This window comes from Mus caroli, unplaced genomic scaffold (genome assembly GCF_978045245.1).
Source record: "Mus caroli unplaced genomic scaffold, Mus_caroli_1 scaffold_11, whole genome shotgun sequence".
NCBI lineage: Eukaryota > Metazoa > Chordata > Mammalia > Rodentia > Muridae > Mus > Mus caroli.
The window spans coordinates 61,005,886-61,026,044 of NW_028227266.1; the positions used below are offsets into that span (position 1 = coordinate 61,005,886).

General features: G+C 50.7%; 1 protein-coding gene across 2 annotated transcripts in view; it reads right to left on the reverse strand.

Annotated features, from left to right (window-relative positions):
• Positions 1-337: 337 nt before the first annotated feature.
• Coro2b (coronin 2B) overlaps positions 338-20,159 on the reverse strand; it is a 113,234-nt gene continuing 93,412 nt past the window's right edge. For both annotated transcript variants that reach the window (XM_085844693.1, XM_021171628.3), the window contains exons 4-12: positions 12,381-12,530; positions 11,303-11,467; positions 9,240-9,356; positions 8,963-9,067; positions 7,932-8,028; positions 6,582-6,694; positions 6,187-6,277; positions 5,843-5,982; positions 338-1,470 (exon numbers count right to left, since the gene is read on the reverse strand). In XM_085844693.1, the coding sequence (XP_085700819.1) occupies positions 1,339-1,470; positions 5,843-5,982; positions 6,187-6,277; positions 6,582-6,694; positions 7,932-8,028; positions 8,963-9,067; positions 9,240-9,356; positions 11,303-11,467; positions 12,381-12,530 (1,110 nt within the window). In that variant the 3' untranslated portion in view covers positions 338-1,338. The remainder of the gene's footprint in view (positions 1,471-5,842; positions 5,983-6,186; positions 6,278-6,581; positions 6,695-7,931; positions 8,029-8,962; positions 9,068-9,239; positions 9,357-11,302; positions 11,468-12,380; positions 12,531-20,159) is intronic.

Sequence of the window (20,159 nt, forward strand, 5' to 3'; positions counted from 1 at the left end):
AGATGCCGCATCCCAGAGCTGCGTGCAGAGGGCCATTTCCTGGTTACCTTCACTGTAAAGTAGGGCAGATGCACGAGTAGGTGAGATCTATGTGTCAAAAACCTGGGTAAACTTTAAAGTGCTATGTGGGTGGAGTGGCTGTGGTCATCCTGTGTGTGTAAGGCTGAAAGTGGCTGAGATAGCAGGGTTGGGAGTGGGAAGGGAGTGGGGTGGAGGGAGACACAGGCAGAGGGTCCCTGGAAGCCATCTTGCTCTGCCTGCCCTAGGGCCAAGCTCTATCCTTTCTCTCTGCCTCAGCTTCCAGGAAGAGGCCTCACTGTCAGATGGAGCCCCCCCCCCCCCCCCCCCCCGGGAGTGAGAGCAAGGAGCGCAGGCCAGGAGGGTCCAGGGCACTAAGTGTGAGAGCCTCAGCCTGCCTGTTGGCACTACTGGTGTTGGGCAGACAGTGGAAGTGGCTTCCAGGTCTCTTTCTGGGGAAGCCCACAAGGGGATTGGCATCTCAGTACAGTGGGAAGGGCCCTGGCGGCGGGGCTCTGGAGACCAAGGGTACTTGGTCTGCTGCTGACCCTCTGAGTGACCCCTCGGTTCTGTCATTTGACAGGTAGGGACACTAATCCTTACTCTGCCTGCTTCACGAATTAAATGGAAAAGGGGTGTAAAAGAGTTTTGAAGAGAACCACAGGGTAGGTAGGCAAAGGGTCATTATGGCCGTGGAGCACGTCCTCTTCATTCCCTGAAGACAAAGGGGTGGGAGGGGGTTCAGAAAGAAAAGGGCGGGCTGCCAGGCGCTCACCATTGGGTGAGATGACTTGAGCTTGCTCGGCAGCAGGGAGCAGAAGGAGGCAGAAGGTGGGCAGAGCGCTCTCCCCTCAATCCAGCCCTCTCTGTGCTTCAGAAGGAATGCTGGGGTCAGAGCAACTGGTTCCTGTGTTGTTAAGTCCTGGCAGCCCCTCTGCAGGGGACACATTCAAGGTCTAAACCAGGATGTAATCCCGCTCATCCTGTCCCTCTGAGGAGACTTGCAGGAAGCCACGGGGGAAAGCCTGGCTCTTGGGGCTGCAAGGAAAAGCCGCAGCCAGTCAGGGGTAGGCTTTTCAGGAGAGGCTGGGGGACCGGTGTTAGCATGAAGTCAGGAGGTCAAAGGTCAGCTTCCAGTTCTTGAGGTGGTAGGTAGGGTCTACCGACTGGTCCCCAGCTCCAGTCCAGGCCCTGTCTCTGGGCTCTACAGATAAGAGGCAGTTTAGGGACCAGTAAAAACAACGGAGAGATCGGCTTGGAAAACAGCCCGAGGCGGGGCTTGCTCAGCCCAAGGCGGGGCTAACACAGCCCGAGGCGGGGCTAGCAGTTCTTGGGGTTGTTGCGCAGGTTTTTCAGTTCGAGCTGGAGCTGACGGAGCCGGATGTCCTTCTGTGCCAGCTCCTCTTTCAGCCTCCGAATCTCATCCTGCTGCCTGAAGAACATCCTGAGGAGCTGGGGTACAGCAAGGGGTGCAGGGAGAGAGTAGGTGAGGAGGACTTTGGAGGACCAAGGTTTTTAGACGCCCCATCCCACCCCACCCAGACCTGCCATGCCCGCTCACCTGCCCCAGGCCTCCTCCCACCCTGAGACAGCCAGCTCGGTGCTCTCTGCAGTTATCCTCTGGGGCTCCTATTTACCCCTGATGGGAGAACAGTAAAGCATGGGAGCCACGCAGGCCTGTCCGAGGGAGGCCGCTTCTCAGCATCTCAAGCTGGCCCCTTTATGGGTCTGAACTAAAGCCTTTGTTTGTTTAAGATAGGGGTTCACTCTAGCTCATTCCGGTCTGAGGCTGGCTTTGAACTCCTGATCCTCCTGCCTCCACTTCCCTTCTGCCCCACCCCCCACCCCCCATCCTTTTCTTCTTTCTTGTAGCTCAGGTTGGCTACATTCCAACTTGCTATGTAGCAGAGAATGGCTCAAACTCCGGGTGTTCCTGCTTCTGCCTCTTAAAAAAAAAATCTAAGACTTTTCTTTTAAAGACAAGATCTCATATAGCCCATGCTGGCCTCAAACTTCCTAAGTAGCTGAGCATGACCTTGAACTCAGGATCTTCCTGTCTCTTCCTCCCAGGCGCTAAGGTTATCTGTGTTGTTGTTGCTCTGTTTTAGAGGATCGAACCCAGAGCCAGTCCCTCTTCTCTTCTTGAGGCCATTGAGGGTACAGAATGATACTTGGCCTTGTGTGTGCGTCTGTGCGCAGTGGTTCAGGTTCTGGCGAACATGGGTAAAGAGTTGGTACCCTGGCAGACCTTCGTACAGTCAACTCCCTGGGTCTACCAGATTCTGATTGCTTCTGTGAAATATACTAACAGATGCCCACAAAACACTGACTGGGAAAGTAGGCTACCACCAGGGACCCTGCACTTGAACAAGCCACATTCTTGCTTGGTCTGTGCTTCAGTTCCTGCCTTGAGGTTCCTGCCTTCCCTCAGTGATGAACTGCGATGTGGAAGTGTAAGTCAGATAAACTCATTCCTCTCCAACTTACTTTAGCCATAGTAACTTACCACAGCACTAGAAAGCAAGCTGGGATATCCACAGTCATTGTGTTGGGAGGTTCTGGCATGATTACATTTGATTATGTATGTGCTTTTATAATTTAATTAAGTATAACATACACCAATGAGGACAGAGCATTGCCATTTCTATAAAAATGTTAAGTAGAGAGTAGTCTTGCTAAAGGCAATGCTTAAACAACCAAGTATAGGTGACGTTACCATGGAGGCTGGTTATAGTGGCTTTCCAACCATACGCACCTGTCAAATGTCCCAGGCCTGGAGCTGGGATGCAGCTCACCTGGTAGCGTATTGTCTAGCATGCGAAAAGTATTGGGTTTGCTACCCAGCACTATATAAAACAGACGTGGTGTCACATGCCTGTAATCTCAGCAACCAAGAGAAGGAGAAGTTCAAGATCACCCTTGGATAAATAGTGAGTTTGAGGTCAGCCAGGGCTATAGGAAAGCCTGTCACAACACTAAACAACACACACACACACACACACACAGCCTAATCTGGCCTAGAACTCACTATGTAGCCCATGCTATCTCAAACTCATGGCAATCCTCCTGCCTCAGCTTCCCGATGCTGATCTTTCCGGCACCCGCCATCATGCCCTGCTTCTGAGCTGTCTGTCTCCTTACCCGTAGATGGCTGTTTCCCTTTCTTGTCCTGCTTGCTTATCAGTTATTTCCTGGCTTTCAGAATGTCATAACTATGGGTAAAGCCGAGGCCTCGGCGTCTGAGTTATTTCTTCCCAAAGTGGGAGAGGCACGGCTTAGCCACAGGAGGATGGCGGGCTCTGTCTCACCTGCACAGAGAACTCAGAATGCTTTCCCCAGGTCACTGGTTCCAATCCATATAGGCATCTGGGTAGCTGGATGTCACTCCACTTCATCCTCTCCGGCCCTCCTGCTTCACCCTCAGGGCTGAGACAGGGATCCAGCCCTCACGATTGCTCACTTGGGCAATCTCGGCAACCCATATTTCTGCCTTCAAAAGGCAGGGTTCGTTTTTTCTTTCTTTAATTTTCTTTTATTAAAAAATGTTTTTAAAACTGAAAATGTTAAATATAAATAAAAATAAGAAAAATGGTCCCAGGAGCTCCCTAGCGCCTGCCACTCAGCTTTGCTCCAGTTCCAAGTCTCCAAGTCTTCCACCACCGCCTGGGTTATTTTGAGAAGAACCCTGTTCATCACAAGATTTCATCCATTCTAGAACTATGAACATCCTATGAACATCTTTCTTTCTTTCTTTCTTTCTTTCTTTCTTTCTTTCTTTCTTTCTTTCTTTCTTTCTTTCTTTCTGTCTGTCTGTCTGTCTGTCTCTCTCTCTCTCTCTCTCTTTCTTTCTTTCTTTTTTTTTTTTTTTTTGGTTTTTTGAGACAGGGTTTCTCTGTGTAGCCCTAGCTGTCCTGGAACTCACTCTGTAGACCAGGCTGGCCTTGAACTCAGAAATCCGCCTGCCTCTGCCTCCCGAGTGCTGGGATTAAAGGCGTGCGCCACCACTCCCGGCTACGAACATCTTTCTACAGTGGTACATAACCTTTCTCCCCTATCCCAGGTCTCTAACTCAGTATGGATTTTACTTCAGAGGCGCTAGGATTACAGGTGTCTACCATATATGCCCAGTTGATGTGGTACTGGGTATCGAACCCAGGTCCTTTGGCATACTAGACAAGCATTCTATTAGCTGAGCCACACCCCCAGCCCGCATAGACACATGTCATGCCTGTGATCAAGCTGCCTGCCAGATGCTCTTTTAAGGATGATCCCTGAGGTGAAGTGCAGTGAGCTTTACTGATGATGGTGATAGTTTGTGGACCAACAGCCTGATCTAAGATGGTGCTTGCCATTCTCCCTACTGAACTGAGCTGAACCTAGCAGCTTGTGCCAAACACGCAGGGCATGGCAGCATTGGTGATGGATCATCCCAGATCACCTTACAGAACCTCTTTGCCTTCCACCTTGGACTCCTCTCTTGCTGTGCAGGAAGTTGGCTGACATGGCGAAAGCTAGCATTTACTGAAGTCCACGTGGCTGGGACAGTGAGGACTGAGGTCCTCTGCCTGATAGCAGCTATGAGAATCAATATCCAAGCAGGTCCTCCCTTAGCTAGGACCCCCGGCTGTGACTGCGGCCCCAGCTGACATAGCTGCAGCTCATAAGCGACTTGAACCACAGGCACCCAGAGATGGCTGAAAGCTGATCAGCCTTGGTGAGGTATTTTGCTTTGAGTATGGAATGTCCACCCCCCCCATGTGTTTGAACACGTTGTTTCTAACTGGGGGTCCTATCTGGGAAGGTTGGGGAACCTTTAGGAGGTGATGCCTCCCTAGGTGAGATTATAAATTTTATAGCCCCGCCCTACTTCCTGTTCACTCTCTGTTTCCCGATTGTTGAGTAATGGGACCAGATGCCTCTTCCTGGTGCTGCCGTGATTTCCCTGCCATAGTGGACTGTATCCCCTCCGACTGTAGGCTCCCCCCAAACCCTCCCTGCTTCCTCCTTCAGGTATTTTAGTCACAACAATGAGAAAGGTAACCAATCCTTGGGGCTGTAAATAGGCTGTGGGTAATGTGTTACACAGCAACAGAGGGCTAACGCAGCCAGCCTCTCTGAGCACTTAGCGTGAGCCATGAAGACTGCTGGGTACTGTGCCCCGTCTCTTTAGCGTCACAACAGCTGGACAAGTCAGGACACTCAGTGGAAATGGCAGAGCCCAAATTCATACACAGATGGACTTATACAACCAATCGGGCTTCCAGCTGCATCAGGCCATGGGTCTGACACACAGTAGGCATCCTGTAACTGCCAGCTGAGCTGAGCTGTGTTGGCATGTGGGCCTGGGGGGGAGGGTGGTGACAGCCTGAAAGCAGCTAACTTCAGAGGCCGTGGACAGCTCTAGCTGTGTCAGCATGAGCTCTTACTCCTCGATGGTACAAAGAGGCCGCTTGTAAACAGACAGCCTCTTCCACTGGAGGCAGGAAACGTGGCAGACCAGCAAGCAGGAAGGCAAGGCCGGCTGTGATGAGGAGGCCAGGAAGAGGGACCCTCTTGGTGATTTACAGTGTTCACAACACATGAGGATGATGTTCGGTCTCTGTCAGTGAATTTGAGGTTTGGAGGGAGACAGATCTCTCTGACATCCCAGCTTCCAAGTTCATTCCAGGTCAGAGGCAAAGGGAACCAACTCCATGTTACTTACAGAATGTGTCACTGATAGAAAACTGTCCCAGGATAGAGCTGCCTTCCAAGCCTGAAGCTCACAGTGACGACATAAAGGCCTGGCTCTTCCTGAAGTGTGGGGGACACTCTGCAGCCTTACCTCATTCTCTGTCCTGGGTGGGACATTTTCTAATAAATCTATGCCGTTGACCACAACGCTCTTCTTTTCTCTGATGGGGGCCTTAAATACCACTTTTGAAGACTTCTTATAGCCTTCCTTCAGAGACATTAGCACGGGATCTGGGAAGGCAATGGAGACACTGTCATCCAACAGGCTGGGCTATAGAGGGACATATCACTGTACCAAGCTTGCTGGCTGTGTGGGAGAAAGGGCACACGTGGACAGGGGATCATGCAGAGGAAGCTAGCTAAGCTGGAGAGTAGCTCTTCTGTGGCTCCCCCGCGCCCGTGCCCGCCCCCGCCCCCGCCCGCCCGCAGAGGTACCTCGGTTGATGCCTCCCAGCCATTCATCAGGGGTCAGCGCTGGCTCTGTGCCTGGTGTCATGGGGTAAATGTCCTCCTGGTAGGAATCTGACTGCACGGGGGAGGAAGAAGGGAAAGGATATCTGGGAACCGCTGGGAAAGCCGGGACCATCTAGCTGGGCGCACTCCTACCATCCCACCTCAAAGTCTTTGTCCTCCCCGGGCCTCCCTTCAAGAACTGACCCCTTTCATGCAAACCAACCATCCCCACCTGAGAGTGTCCTCCGCCCCCTACTTCAGGTGGAGCCTGAATATTCTAGTCCCCGCCCGACACCTCCTTTATCTGGGTTCATCTGGGCTTCTGGTTAGTAAGATTGAACATGGGGCCCTTTGCAGCCCAACCCAGGCCCACTCACCCTCCGGGGTACAATCATGGAGATGGGTTCAATCAGGCCCTTGAGGGTCACCAGCTTGTAGAAGCGGAAGACCTCGCAGGCAGACACATCCAACCCATGCTTGGGCATGACACCTAGAGAGACACGGGGCTTTATGGGGACCTCTCTGTCCCTGCTCACGGTCTGACATTCTCAGGCTGGCTGCAGTTTGGGTGCAAGGACCCATCCAGAGGCCAGAAGCTTGAGTGGGCCTCTGACTGATGATAGTCAGTATCTGCCAGGGGAGGGGGCAGGCAAGGTTAAGGTCATGTATCCCGGGCTGGCCTCAAACTCAAGACACGAAGTTAACAAGGCTGCAGGGCCTAGCACCTTCTGGAATGAACTGTCTTCCCTCTGCCTCTTTGTCTCAGTCTGCAGAGAACAGAAAGGAGGGCAAAGCCACTCTCCACGCCAGAAGTTTCAACACAGCCCAAGAGACAGCTTGCTGTTGATCGTCTAGAAGCAGCAGTACTTGCATGTGTTGTCTGTGCTTCGCTAGCCAGACTGTCCCGAGCAGCTTCGCCTCCTGAGTAGGCAGAGCTTGCACGGTGGTAGGAGCTCAGCTTGGGCTTCTATAAATGGGATTTGAGCCGGGACTCTGCCCCTTTTCCACACAGGAGTTCTTGGGTGAGTCACTAACTCTGAACTTTTGCTTCGTTGGGCAGAAGTGGCCCCACCCCGTTGTGAGGTCATGGGGGAGCGAAGCACGTAGATGATTGGCACCTGCCTGGCAGCGTGCCAAGCACAGACAGACCATGTGCCTTTCCTGTAGTGTGAGTCTGAGGGAGGGCTCTAGGTCTTTCCAACTGGGATGGAAGCTGCTCTTCCAAAGAGATTTCTACACTCCTCTCCCTTCCACCCATCTCTCCTCCCTCCCTCTTTATTGAGACAGGGTCTCACTGCATAGCCCCTGGTCTACCCTCAAACTCACAAAGTCTTCTGTTCCAAGACTCTCTGGGTGCTGGGATCCAAGGAAAATGGCGGAGCTCTTGCTTGCCCTGCTCGGCCTGGCCAGTTCTCCAGCTGGGGCTATAGACCTGGCTTCAGGGCCACTGAACCTCCCCATGTGAACCCCACTGTGGAGTGAGTCTCTGCATCTGCAGCTGAGACAGCCCATACCCTGCAGGCTGCTGCTGACAGAGCTAGCCAAGCTGGTGCCATGAGTGACAGGCTAGGTACAGGGGAGCTGGCCTGCCGAAGGTGGCACGCGTGGGTCCCATTCCCATCTGCTCGCTGACTGTGGCTTGGGAGTCTGACTATTGTGTAAAGGGGATCCTGTGTATGCCCAAGACAATAAATATCATCTCCTGCTCTGCACATCCAGGTCCTTACCTAGGCCTTTCTGTGGGGCTGGGGAGCGGAACTCCATGAGGTAGCTCAGGTAGGGCTTCTCCGTGCTGATCTCATAGTACCGGATGTTTCCATCCCCCTGAGGGTAGCAGAGAAGCAAAGAGAGAGAGTAGAGGGCAGGCTCCAGCAGACCTAGGCCCAAGGTGCTGTAGGAGAAAGCTAACCCTGTGCCTCAGAGGTGGCCAGGAGACGAAAGAGACCTGTACTTTAGGCCTTGGTAGCTCTACTAGGGGCAGGAGTGGATATGGGATGGTATATACATGATATGTGTGTATGTGTGATCACAGTGAGTGTCTGTATGGTACATGGGATTTGTGTGATGTGTGTGCTGTGTGAGTGTGTGTGTGGCACGTGTGCAGTGTAGCATGTTTGTATAGTGTGTCTATGCTGTGACGTGTGTATGCATTTATGGTACATATGGTATGTATGTATGGTATATGTAGGTGTAGTGCATTGTAGTATATATTATTGTCTGTATAATGTGTATGTATGTAATGTGGTGTGTATGTATAGCCTGTGTGACATGTATGTATGTGGCAGCATACATGGGTAGTGTCATGTGTGATATGTGTGCAGTGTACTATGTATGTATGGTCTCTGTGGTGCATATGTATGGTGCAGTCAGTATGTGTGGTATGTATGTGGTATGTACATTATATGTGCAATGTAGTGTTTGGTGTGATGTGTGTGGTGGGTTGGTTTTGTCATGTCCATACAGCCTTTCTGACAAGGCCACATTGGAAGATCTCTTGACAGGTGTTTCATCTTCTGCCATTGGTCACATGTCAGACTTATATCTTTATCTTTCCAGTCCGACTTGTCCCGAAAGGAATTCTCAGTCACTGACATTTCAGAAGAACGACAGAGGTGTAGATAGAAGTGGTGAGAGCTAGGGGCTGGGCTGGCTCATGGGAAGCCACAATGATTAGGTTGGTTTTCTTAGGGATAAGACCAGAGAGACATTCTAGTGGGGACTGGAATCTCCCGCTAATTAACAGTCCCCTTCCCCCTACCTTTCCAGCCAGGTAGAGCATGTGGGTATCAGCATCATAGAATGGGAACAGGAGGCCTGAGAGTCCATCAATTTCTTCTTCGATCATTGGCATGGACAGATCCTCCTGTAGGGAGGAGGTTGGTGTTGGTCAGGCTGCATCTAAGAAGAGAGTGTGGCTCCTTCCCAAATCCCAGCACAGCCACCAGAGCAGCAGACCCCTCCAGCAGAGACCTCAGGAGCTCAGATATAGGCTGGCTGCCACTCCCTGCCCTCCGGCTGGCATCCCAGTGGCTGACCTGGTCCCAGAGGGCGATCTGTCTTGTGTTCCACCTGGAGACCCCTGTCGTGAGGAGCCGCTTCATGTTGCCCAGGAACACTACCCGGTTCACTCTGTGGTTTTTGCAGTTTGCCTCCTGGAGGGGACAGAGACCATAGGTGAGCCAGGACCCTCAGAATGTGGCTCTGTAGAGAGTTGAATGGAGTGGTGGTTCCCCAAGACCCATGTCCTAGTTAGAGGGTGCTGTGACTGCCCCCTGATTTAGATGAAAAAGATCCTTGCATGTGTAATTTGGCTGTGAATCCTGAGATGGAGAGACAGCTATGATTTTCACAGGTAGGATCTAAATACCATCCCCAGGGTCTCTGTAAGAGAGGGGTGAGGTCATACAGTGCATAGGGAGAGACATCACCACCTTGGAGGCAGGGACAGGGACAGGGACTAGAGTGGGACAGCCACAAGCCAGCATGCCAGCAGCCCCCAGAAGTGAGAAGAAGCAAGAACAAGTCTGGAATTTGGTAAGTTGAGGCAGGAGGATTACAAGTTGCAGGACAGCATAGGCTACACAGAGCTCAACAGTGAGACCCTGTTTCAAGAAAACAAAACAAGGATTGGAGAGATGGCTACATTGATAATATGCTCAGTGTGCAAGCAGGAGTCCTGAGTTCAATCTTTGCAAAAGGCACTTGCCTCAGAGCCTGAAGCCCTGAGTCAGATTCCAGGAACCTATATGGTAGAAGAGAATTAATGCCTTTGAGTTGTCACCTGATCTCCATGTGTGAACTCCTTCCCCAATACACGCAAAATTAATAAATGTAGAATATTTTCAAAAACTAAAAAGCTACGTGGTGGCCTTTGCAATTCCAGCCCTGGGAGATGGAAACAAGCAGTTCCCTAGGCTTGCTGGCTAGTCAGCCTAGCTGTATCAGTGACAGTGGGTTCAGCGAGAGATCCTGCCTCAAAAAAACAATGTGGAGAGCAACTGAAGAAGACACTTGCCCTCATCCTCTGACATTCATGTGCACCTATACATGTCAGTGCATACGTGTGCACCTGTGTACACACACACAAACAAGAACTGAGTCTCCCCTAAAATCTCTGCAGGGAGAGCAGCCTGCAGACACAGCCACTTGGGACACCTAGATTCCTCTATCAGGAGAACAAGCTCCTCTTCTTTAAAGCTACTTAGCTTGAGGCTATTTGTTACAGTAGCTGCAGAATGCTGGGATACTAACACAGTTGTCTTCCAGCACAGAGCCCTGGGATTTAGGAAGCAAGGGCCTTGCATTATCCAGCCCAGCGGAAACAGGGAAGGGCTGGGTTATCCTTCACTAACTCCTCAGGGGCCTGTGTTGAGTATTGTCACAGTGGCGTTTCTTTTAACCTACGAAACATGTCCTAGGATGACCTCCCACCCTCACCCCATTTTCCTGCCTCGGTCTTCAAGTGCTGGGATTCCAGGCACGTGCTACCCCCCACGGTTCAGACAGAGCTGGGGATCAAGCCCAGGGCTCTGTGCATGGTTGGCAAGCTCCCTATCAATGGCTTCCTCTTAATTAAGTAGGCCTTTGTCCCCTGTCCTGCCCATCCGTATTTTCCATCTTCTAGAGCCTTATGGTTGCCATGTAGTAATTGTGGGTTACTCCCAAATAGCTCAGTCCCTTCTGTCTGAGTCTCAGGGAGGAGCCCCCCCACCAACCTCCCCATGTAGCTCCATCTGTGGACTGGAATCATGTGCCATTTGCCACAGGCACATCCTGTGCAGGTGACTGGTCAGTGAGTCCAAGGTCCTCTCCCTCTGTACCCATGATGGGACCTGGTTAACCCCAGGGACTCGGGGACTGAAGGTCCATTGCAGCAGGCAGAAGAATCAGTCCCCTTTAGGGGAGATGTCACTGTGGCAGGAAGAGTCCTCTGGTCCCTTACTGCCCACAACAAATCAGAGTTCCTACAGGCTGAGAATGGCCCTGAGCCGATAGACTGGTCCGAAGGTGTGATGGGTGAGAGGCAGGGCCCCAGCTCAACCCCATTCCTCCACAGACTCCAGCATCTCCTCCCCCTCAACAAAACAAATGGCTCCACCTGTAGAACACGGCCGGAGCGGGGTTCAATCACACGCAGCTTCTTGTCCTTGCATGTGGTGGTGAGCAGGCTGCCGTCTGTATTGAAGGACATGCAGAGGATCACGTCGGTGTGACAGTCAATCATTTTCACTGGCTCGCCTATGTCCAGGTTCCAGATGAGGACCTGTGAAAGTAGATGTGTAGTGGATAAAGTCACTGGCTGCTGTGGTCCTGGGTGCCTGTCCTTCATCCACACCAACAGCCCCGGGAGGAGCTGTCTGCACAAGGCCTGGGCTGCGCTAGGCTACAGGCTCATTGCCAAGGGTTCCATACAGAAAGGCAGATGCATCTACACACTACTACTACACACTGGGACCGTCACCTAGACAGGAGCTAAAATCACCTAGAAGGCAATGGTCTGGAAGGAGTGATCTGTGAGGGAGTGTCTAGACCAGGTTAACTGAGGCGGGAAGACCCGCCTTACAGATGCAGTGTGACCAGCTGCCGCATGAGCCTGCTCTCTTGGCAGACTCTACCTTCCACCTATGAGCCGAGATGACCCTTCCTTAAGCTGTTTCTTGTTGGGTATTTGGTCACAACAGCAGGAAAAGTAACCAAAACACATGCACGGAGAGTCTCCCACAGGCCCCAGTCTTGACTTGGTTTCTTCAAGAAATAAGGAGAGACATCACCCCCTTACTGGTTCCAGGTGGCTGACACGATAGGGTTTGGGGCTGCAATTTCCCCTGCAGCCCTGCATCTCAGGTTGCTCATTTTTCCTACTAGGAAGGCATGATCATCTCTTAGTTAGGAAGTTACCAGACAAAGGTTATAGGCATTGTGGTCTTCTAGTCCACTAAACTCCAGACAGGACAGGAAAGATGCCTTAAGCCCCCAAGACTCCCAGGAAAAATTTGTGCCCCGGAGATGGTCAGTCTTAGGTAGAGAATGAATAAGTGACTGACTGACCAAACGGGCCTATGTCAGTCAATGTGCTTAGACTATCCCCTGCTCTCCCCCTTGCCCCCCCGCATCCCCCACTGAGCCAGCTCTAGCCAGACTGCCCACTCCTGGACCGCCCCCTCCCCCAACCGCACCTTGTAGTCATAGCCAGCGCTGAACAGAATGTTGTTGGTCGTGGGGTGCCACTCAACCAGCCCCACACGGCGGCTGTGTCCGTGGAGCTCCAGGAGTGCCTCGGTCATGTTCCTCTTCAGCCCACCGTCAGGGATCTCCCAGATCCGCACCTGCAAAGGGAGAGCTTTAGTTGGACAGACAGGGGCAGGGGTACCACAGACCTGGGGAAGGAGCTAGTGCTAGACAACATGTAACCTCAGACAATGAACATTGTTTCCAGGTTTTTGTTTTGTTTTGTTGGTTTTGCTTGTTTGTTTTTGAAGAGGATCAAATGTAGCTCGAGATGACCTGAGATCAAATGTAACTCCAGATGACCCGAACCGTCTGACCTTGCCTCCACCTCTGGAGTGTTTAGATCACAGGAATGTGCCACCTTGACCTGTTTTATAGGATGCTGGGGACTGAACTCAGGGTTTCACGCATGCAGTCAAGCACTCTATCAGCTGAGCCTCTCCCTACCTCCCCAGCATGCTATTCCCCTGCCAGGCTCAGACAGTCACAGCAGCTTTTAGCAAGCACCAAATTAAAAATCTGCCTTCGGTTCCCCCCAGCAACCTGCTAAGGAAATCTGCTTCTCCTCCTTCTTCCCCAGCTCCTGTGCCCTTCATGGTGGGTCTTCTACTCTGTCCTGACCCTGGATGGACATCTGGGCAGAGGGAAGCTGTGGTCTAGGCTAAGAGATAACGGGCTCGAGGGCAGAGCATCAGGCTCGAGGTCAGGCTTGAGGGGCGAGCCTAAGCAGAGCCTGGATGGCGGAGCTGCTGTTTGCAGTCCTGTGTGAGCCAAGAAGCAAAAAAGGATGGTCTGTGGAGAGAAGGATGGACCAAAAATGGTCCTGGTGGGGAGCTCCAGAGAGAGGCACTGAGCCCCAGACAGACCATGGTTTCTAATGCTCATCCCACTGGGCTTCAGTGGCTCCATGCAGGCATTCGTCTCAACTGTTGCCATGTCATCTACAAGGCGGTGTGTATATGTGTCATGGGGGAGGTTGTCCCTGCTCTTGCCCTGCCTGGCCTACTGGGATTCAGAGTGAGATAGCGGTGATAACGGCTTATCAGTTATGAGGGGCTGTATATAGCTACAGAATTATGATGAGAAGTGGGATGCCGCCAGGTCCCATGTGTGTGTGTGTGTGTGTGTGTGTGTGTGTGTGTGTGTGTACACAAGTGTGTGCACTTGAGTGCAGTGCTCAAGGAGGCCGGAATATGGCACTAGATCACCTGGAGCTAGACTTACAGCAGTTGACGTGGGTGCTAGGAACCAAACTTGGATCCTCTAGAAGAGAAGTAGGCACACTTAACTAACCACTGAGCCATTTCCCAAGGCCCTTATATGGCCCTCTGTGATCTGCCATGGCGGTGTGAATGAGAATGTCCCCATAGGCTCTGTATTTGAACACTTTGTCCCTAAATTGGTAGTGTACTGTTTGGGGGAAATTCAGGAGGTGAATTGAAGGAAGGTAATTATTGAAGGAAGTAAGCCATTGGAGGTGGGCTTTGAGTAGTCCGTTCTCTCTCTCTCTCTCTCTCTCTCTCTCTCTCTCTCTCTCTCTCTCTCTCTCTCTCTCTCTCCCTCCCTCCCTCCCTCCCTCCCTCCCTCCCTCCCTCCCTCCCTCCCTCCCTTTTTTTGAGACAGAGTTTCACTGTGTAGCCCTGGCTGCCCTGGAACTTGCTCTGTAGACCAGGCTGGCCTCAAACCCAGAGATCTGCCTGCCTCTGCCTACCAAATGCTGGGATTAAAGACGTATGCCACCCCCACCCAGCTAGGGCTTCCAGTTGACGCCCTGCTTCATGCTTACGGTCATGCTTATGCTAAAGGACATAAACCCTCAGCTCCTGCCGCCACCGCCGCTGCTGCCTCCGTGCATCCCTGCCATGATGAACTCTTATCCTCTGTAACCAAATAAACTCTTCTATATAAGTTGCCTTGGTAGTGCTTTCTCAGTTAGTCAAGAGAAGTAACTATGTCACTAATATACCTAGGAAGGCATGGGATATTCCTTATGACATCATCTAGACAGAAAACAATTGGCTAACAAAAGTTGAACAATTTAATATGGGATGTCAATTCATCACACTCACCATTTGGCTAGACCATCAATGCACAAAGATCATCTGAAGGCGAGCAAGGCTGAAGTTGGGGTGCTTGACGAGAACTCCTTTGCCAAGTTTCCTGACCAATCAGGTGCACCTCCCCCGGATTATGGAAGCAAGGGCCTCCCCACAAAAGCCCCCATAACTCATCTATCAACTCGATAAGAAGGAAGTTTTTCCATGGAGAACTTGAAACCACCATTCTCCATTTCAGGGAATCAGCCCACTTGAGAACAAATATTCTCACTGGAAGTCCCTTGGTAGCTCTCGCCTACCACCCACCACTACCTGCTAGTGTGCAAGAGTGACAGGAAGAGGGAGCTGGCATGACCTTCTGCCACCCAACAGTGCAAGGACTGTGGAGTGAGGACTAGTTTAGAAACAGTGGGGACAATGGAGTGGGGCGATGACCAGGAAGACACACATTCCTTTCACCCCCAATTGAGAAGACTAATGCTTAGATTAGACATGTGTACAACACACACACACTCTTTCTTCTTTTGTTCCAAAAAGCTGCTGTTATGCATGTTTCATAGCTTGTTTATTTTCATGTGATGGCAAGTTGTATCTTTACATCTTGCTATGTACAGACATGCCATGTATATGTGCATACATGTATAAGAATATATATGATACATGTATAAACACATATAAGAAATAAATTATATACATTTATATGTGTTTGTGTGTATAATGTGAATGCATATGCATACATGTTCGTGTGTGTGTGTGTGTGTGTGTGTGTGCATGTGCATTGAGGACAAACCTCACTCAGCAGCTGACACTGGATGAGCCATTAACCTCTCTGAGGTTCTGACTCTTGGTGTAGAAAGTAAAGGGGTCTATGGGCCTTGCAGAGGCTTGTGGCTTAAATCCAGCTGGGTCCAAAGTATGTGAACTGAGTTGTTAGAGTGGCAGCTGTCTTGTGCCGCAGGAACACAAGGGAAGTGGGACCCCAGGTCCAGCCTCTGGGAAACAGGGAGTGGAGGGAGACAGACAGAGAGTGACAGACGAAGAGAGACAGAGAGGTGTATACAGGTGGACAGTGGTGATTGTTAAATGTAGGATCCAAGCACCTAAACAGGGTTTGGGGAACCAGGGAGAATCAATACCCCAAAGAGAGGTGTCTCTTATTTGATACCTGGAAGTTCCCCTCCTGGGCCCAGCTTTCTCATCTGCACATTAGTTCCAGACATCTCTGACATTGCTGAGAGGGAAGAAATCACGAGGCCTGACACAGCAAGAAGTTGGCACCAGAGACAAAAAAAAAAAAAGCTCTGGGCTCTGGAGAGTAGCTGCAGTTCACAGTGGGCTTAAAACACCCAGAAGGAAACTCCTGTCTCTTAGAATGCATGGAATTTGCTAGAAACAAAGTGTATCTGGGATGTGGGAGGAACACAGTGGTTCTGCCCAGGGAGTGTGCTGGGAGCTTACTGCAATAACACAGGAAACCTGAGACTGTGCCAAACAGGATTTGGGGAAGGAAGGGGTGGAGAGAAGCATGGAGGGTTCTCCTCCAGCAAGCCAGCTGTGCCAGAGTCCCCTTCCAGCCCGGAGCCAGGGTCTTGTCACACTCAGTCACGTTTAATCAATTAGATAAGTGGGGGTGGAAGGGGGGGCGGGGGGGGGGCGGGGCGTGTCTTGGCTTCCAGGAGCTCAGTCTCCTGAGAGACAGCGGACATGCGCAGACAAGTGAGGGCAAAGTGGCGCATTAAGGAGGAGATAGAGCCTCCAAACCAGCGTGTGCATGAGTGGGGACAGTTCAGCTAGACAACAAGGATTGACCTTGAGCTGTGCAAGCTCCCAGCAAACCCAGGCTCTGACCCGAGCCACTGTGAGTCTGTGGCCAAGGTTTTTAGATTTTTTCTGAACATGTTTTCTCAGCTGAGGGGCACACAATTGCCTCGAAGACTAAAGAAAACGAAATCTGTGTCCTCCCAGGAAGATGACTGTTGGCTAGTTTTATGTCAGCTTGACACAGCTAGAGTCATTTTGAAAGAGAGAATCATAGCTGAGAAGATGCCTCCATCAGAATGACCCATGGTGCATTTTCTTGATGTATGATTGATCGATGTTGGGAGAACATAGCCCACTGTAGGTGTTGCCATCCCTGGGCTGTGGTCCTGGGAGCTATAAGAAAGCAGGCTGAGCAAGCCACAGAGAGCAAACCAGTAAGCAGCCTCCTCCATGGCCTCTGCATCAGCGCCTGCCTCCAGGTTCCCGACCTGTATGAGTTCCTGTCCTGACAGCCTTGGATGGTGGACTGTGATATGGAAATGTAATAGAAATAAATCCTTTCTTCCCCAAGTTTCTTTCGGTAATGGTGTTTCATCACTGCAATAGAAACCCCAACTAAGACAATGAACATGGATCTGCAATGCCTACTTGAGTAATGCTTATATAACATTAAGGATTACAGACAACTTTTCTATAGGTCAAACTTTAGATGTGACTCTTTTTTTCTTTTGAAGAATAACTATATTGGGGTTGGGGAGAGTCTGAGGGGAAGGGAGGGAGGGGAAACTATAGTCAGGGTATAATATATGAGAGAATAAAACTAAAATTATATTTTAGTTATATATGTATGTATACATGTATGTATGTATTATTGTATCTGTGTGTATGTATGTGTCTGTGCATATTGATGCTTATAGAGGCCAGAAGAAGGTACTGGATCCCCTGGAGCTGAGGTTACAGGTGATTGTGAGCCACCTGACATGGAATCAGGATACAAGAGCAGCAAGCAGTCTCAGCCACTGAACCTCTCCCTGGCCCCTCCTTTCTTTCTTTCATTATAATTTTTTTTTGACCCAACTGCCCTTGAACTCACTATGTACCTAAGGATGACCTTGAACTCTGTCTCCCTTTTCCTCCTCAAATGCCAAGGTTAGACATAGTATGCTCTGCTATGCTCACTTCTTAATTTTATTATCAAAGCTAAGACATGATGTCCACCTACACCTGCAGGATCAGGGTCAAGGGTAGCTCTGACTCTGGCTTCTATGTCCCTGTAACATCTAGGTCTTCAAGGAAGCAACACACACAGCCATGGCCTCCTGTGATGACAGCACCTCTTCTGGCTCTCTCCAGAAAGGCTGCCTGAAGCTGTTTCACAGTTAACTTTGACTTTTTAGAAGTAGGAGCCCACAATAAAATAACAAAATCATACACAAGTGCATGAACCAGGAACAAGGTGGTTTGTTGTCACTATCAAGTCTCCTGGGCTGATTGTCACTATGTGCTGAGCTTTTATTTTTAATATTGATTTTATTTTGTGTGTGTGTACATGTGTGTGTGGGTACATGTGTATGTGTGTGTATGGTTTTTAATGTGGGTTCTAGGGATTTGTATTCAGGTACTCATGCGCACACAAAGAGTTGCTACCCAGAGAGCCATCTCCTGCATCCCAGAGGGCCAGCCACTATTTATCTATCTATCTATCTATCTATCTATCTATCTATCTATCTATCTATCTATTTATTTATTTAAGGTCTCGTGTAGTTCAAGCCGGCCTCCAATTCCATATGCAGCCAAGGATGACCTTTGATCTCTGATCCTGATACTCCTACATCCCAAATGCTGGCATTACAGGTGTGGGCCACCATGCTGGGCCTTGTGCTGTTCTTTATAGGAAAGGCAGCACAGGCGTCCTGTTGACGTCAGAGTCAAAATGTACTGGTAGCTACTGAGCCATCTGTCTATAGTAATTTCCTGTGGGCTTGCCAGCTACTCTGTCCAGTCGTAATGGAAATGCCAGTCTGCACTCACCCTTTTCGGGATGCAGTGATGACTTACCAATAGCCAGCTCCATAGTGCAGGCCATTCTCCCTGTGTCCCCAACAGGGCAATGCTGCCTGGCACAGAATGGGCACCCAGGCTGTACTTCCTTCCTTCCCTCCCTCCCTCCCTCTCTTTCTCCCTTCTTCCTTTTCTCCCTCCCTTTCTTCCTTGTAATAGGAATTGAGCCCAGGGGCTTGAGTCTGCCAGGCAAGCACTCTACCACTGAGCTCCCCAGGAGGGGTGTTGTGTTATCTTTGGGTTGCAGAGAGCAGATGCTGCTGGTGGAGCTTAAAGAGAAAATAAAAGAAAGATGCTGAGCTTGGCCCACCAGGGAGAGGGACCTCCCTCCTGCCACCTTTCTTCTCCTGGGAATCCACTCTCCTTTTCTTGAACACTGTCTGTCTGTCTGTCTGTCTATTGTCTGATGCTCTATCATCTTCCTCTGAGTAGGGCCACCCAGGGAAGGGCCAGGAGCTTGAGCCTCATAAAGAAAGCTATACTGCCCTTCCCTGCCGCCTGCCAGCCAGCCAACCAGCTGCCCTCCCCTTGCTGCTGCAGAAGCTATAAAAAGCACAGCACTTCAACAATAGGTGACATCACCCAGCAGGCTGGCGGAAAGAACTGGATTCTGCCAGATGCCAGGCAGAGTTATGGTCCCTTTCCTCCCCCCAGGATGAGGCCTCTGGGGAAAGAGCTTGGGCAGGCTCCCTGGATCCTGCAGGGATGCAGGGGATAGACTACAAAAGACTCTCTTGCCTTGGAGGAAGGGAATTGATCCCAAGGGACATAGCATCTTGACAGTGCTAAAGACTTCCCTGGGGCGAGATGGGGAGGAACAGCTGGAGTCTCCCTGTATCCCTTTAGTATCCTCTGAATGTTTGGGGACCAGAGAACAAGGAGGCAGGGAGGGATGAGCACTTCTAGGTGAGTAATGGGAAGTGCCAATGACTCTGGCTTTGGCATCCATGTGGTGGGTAAATGGAGGCAGGCAGCCATTGGGGGTCAGTGCTTAGAGCGGCTGACTGGGGTGGATCCAGATACCTACAGGGGCTGCGGCCAAAGGCAGTCAGTGATCAGAGAAGCTGTTCAGCAGACCTTTAAACTAGGAAACAAAGCTTAATTTACTTGGGCTGGCACTCTCTCTGGTCAGTGGAAAAACTATGAATTCTTTTAACTCCTTCGCACCAGTGAGAAAGAGAAAATTCACACGTGTGAGCACGTACACACACACACACACACACACACACACACACACACAAAATGGATGAAACAAAAGGCAGAGTCTAGCTGGGCAGTGGTGGTGCATGCCTTTAATTCCAGCACTTGGGAGGCAGAGGCAGGCGGATTTCTGAGTTGGAGGCCAGCCCGGTCTACAAAGTGAGTTCCAGGACAGCCAGGACTACACAGAGAAACCCTGTCTTGAAAAACCAAAAAAAAAAAAAAAAGGCAGAGTCCAGTAATTTCATACACACAAATATACATGCATACATACATATACACATACATACATGCATATAGACTTACACTCAGACATATTCACATTCACACATAGAATGGATAGAGCAGAGCTCCAGCAGACAGACTCCAAATATTCCACACACACATACACAAATACGCACAACTGGTGGGTAGAAGGAACAGTTTTCCACCCCCACCCCCCATTTGCACAAACTTTATACGGACACGCATAGTTGATGGATGGGAGAGACAATGCTTCAGCCACCCCACCCCACCCCATCCCACCACACCCACCACACCACACCCACCACACCCACCACACCATAACACCACACCCACCACACCACACCCACAACACCACACCCACCATACCACACACACACATACAACACCACACCCACCACACCA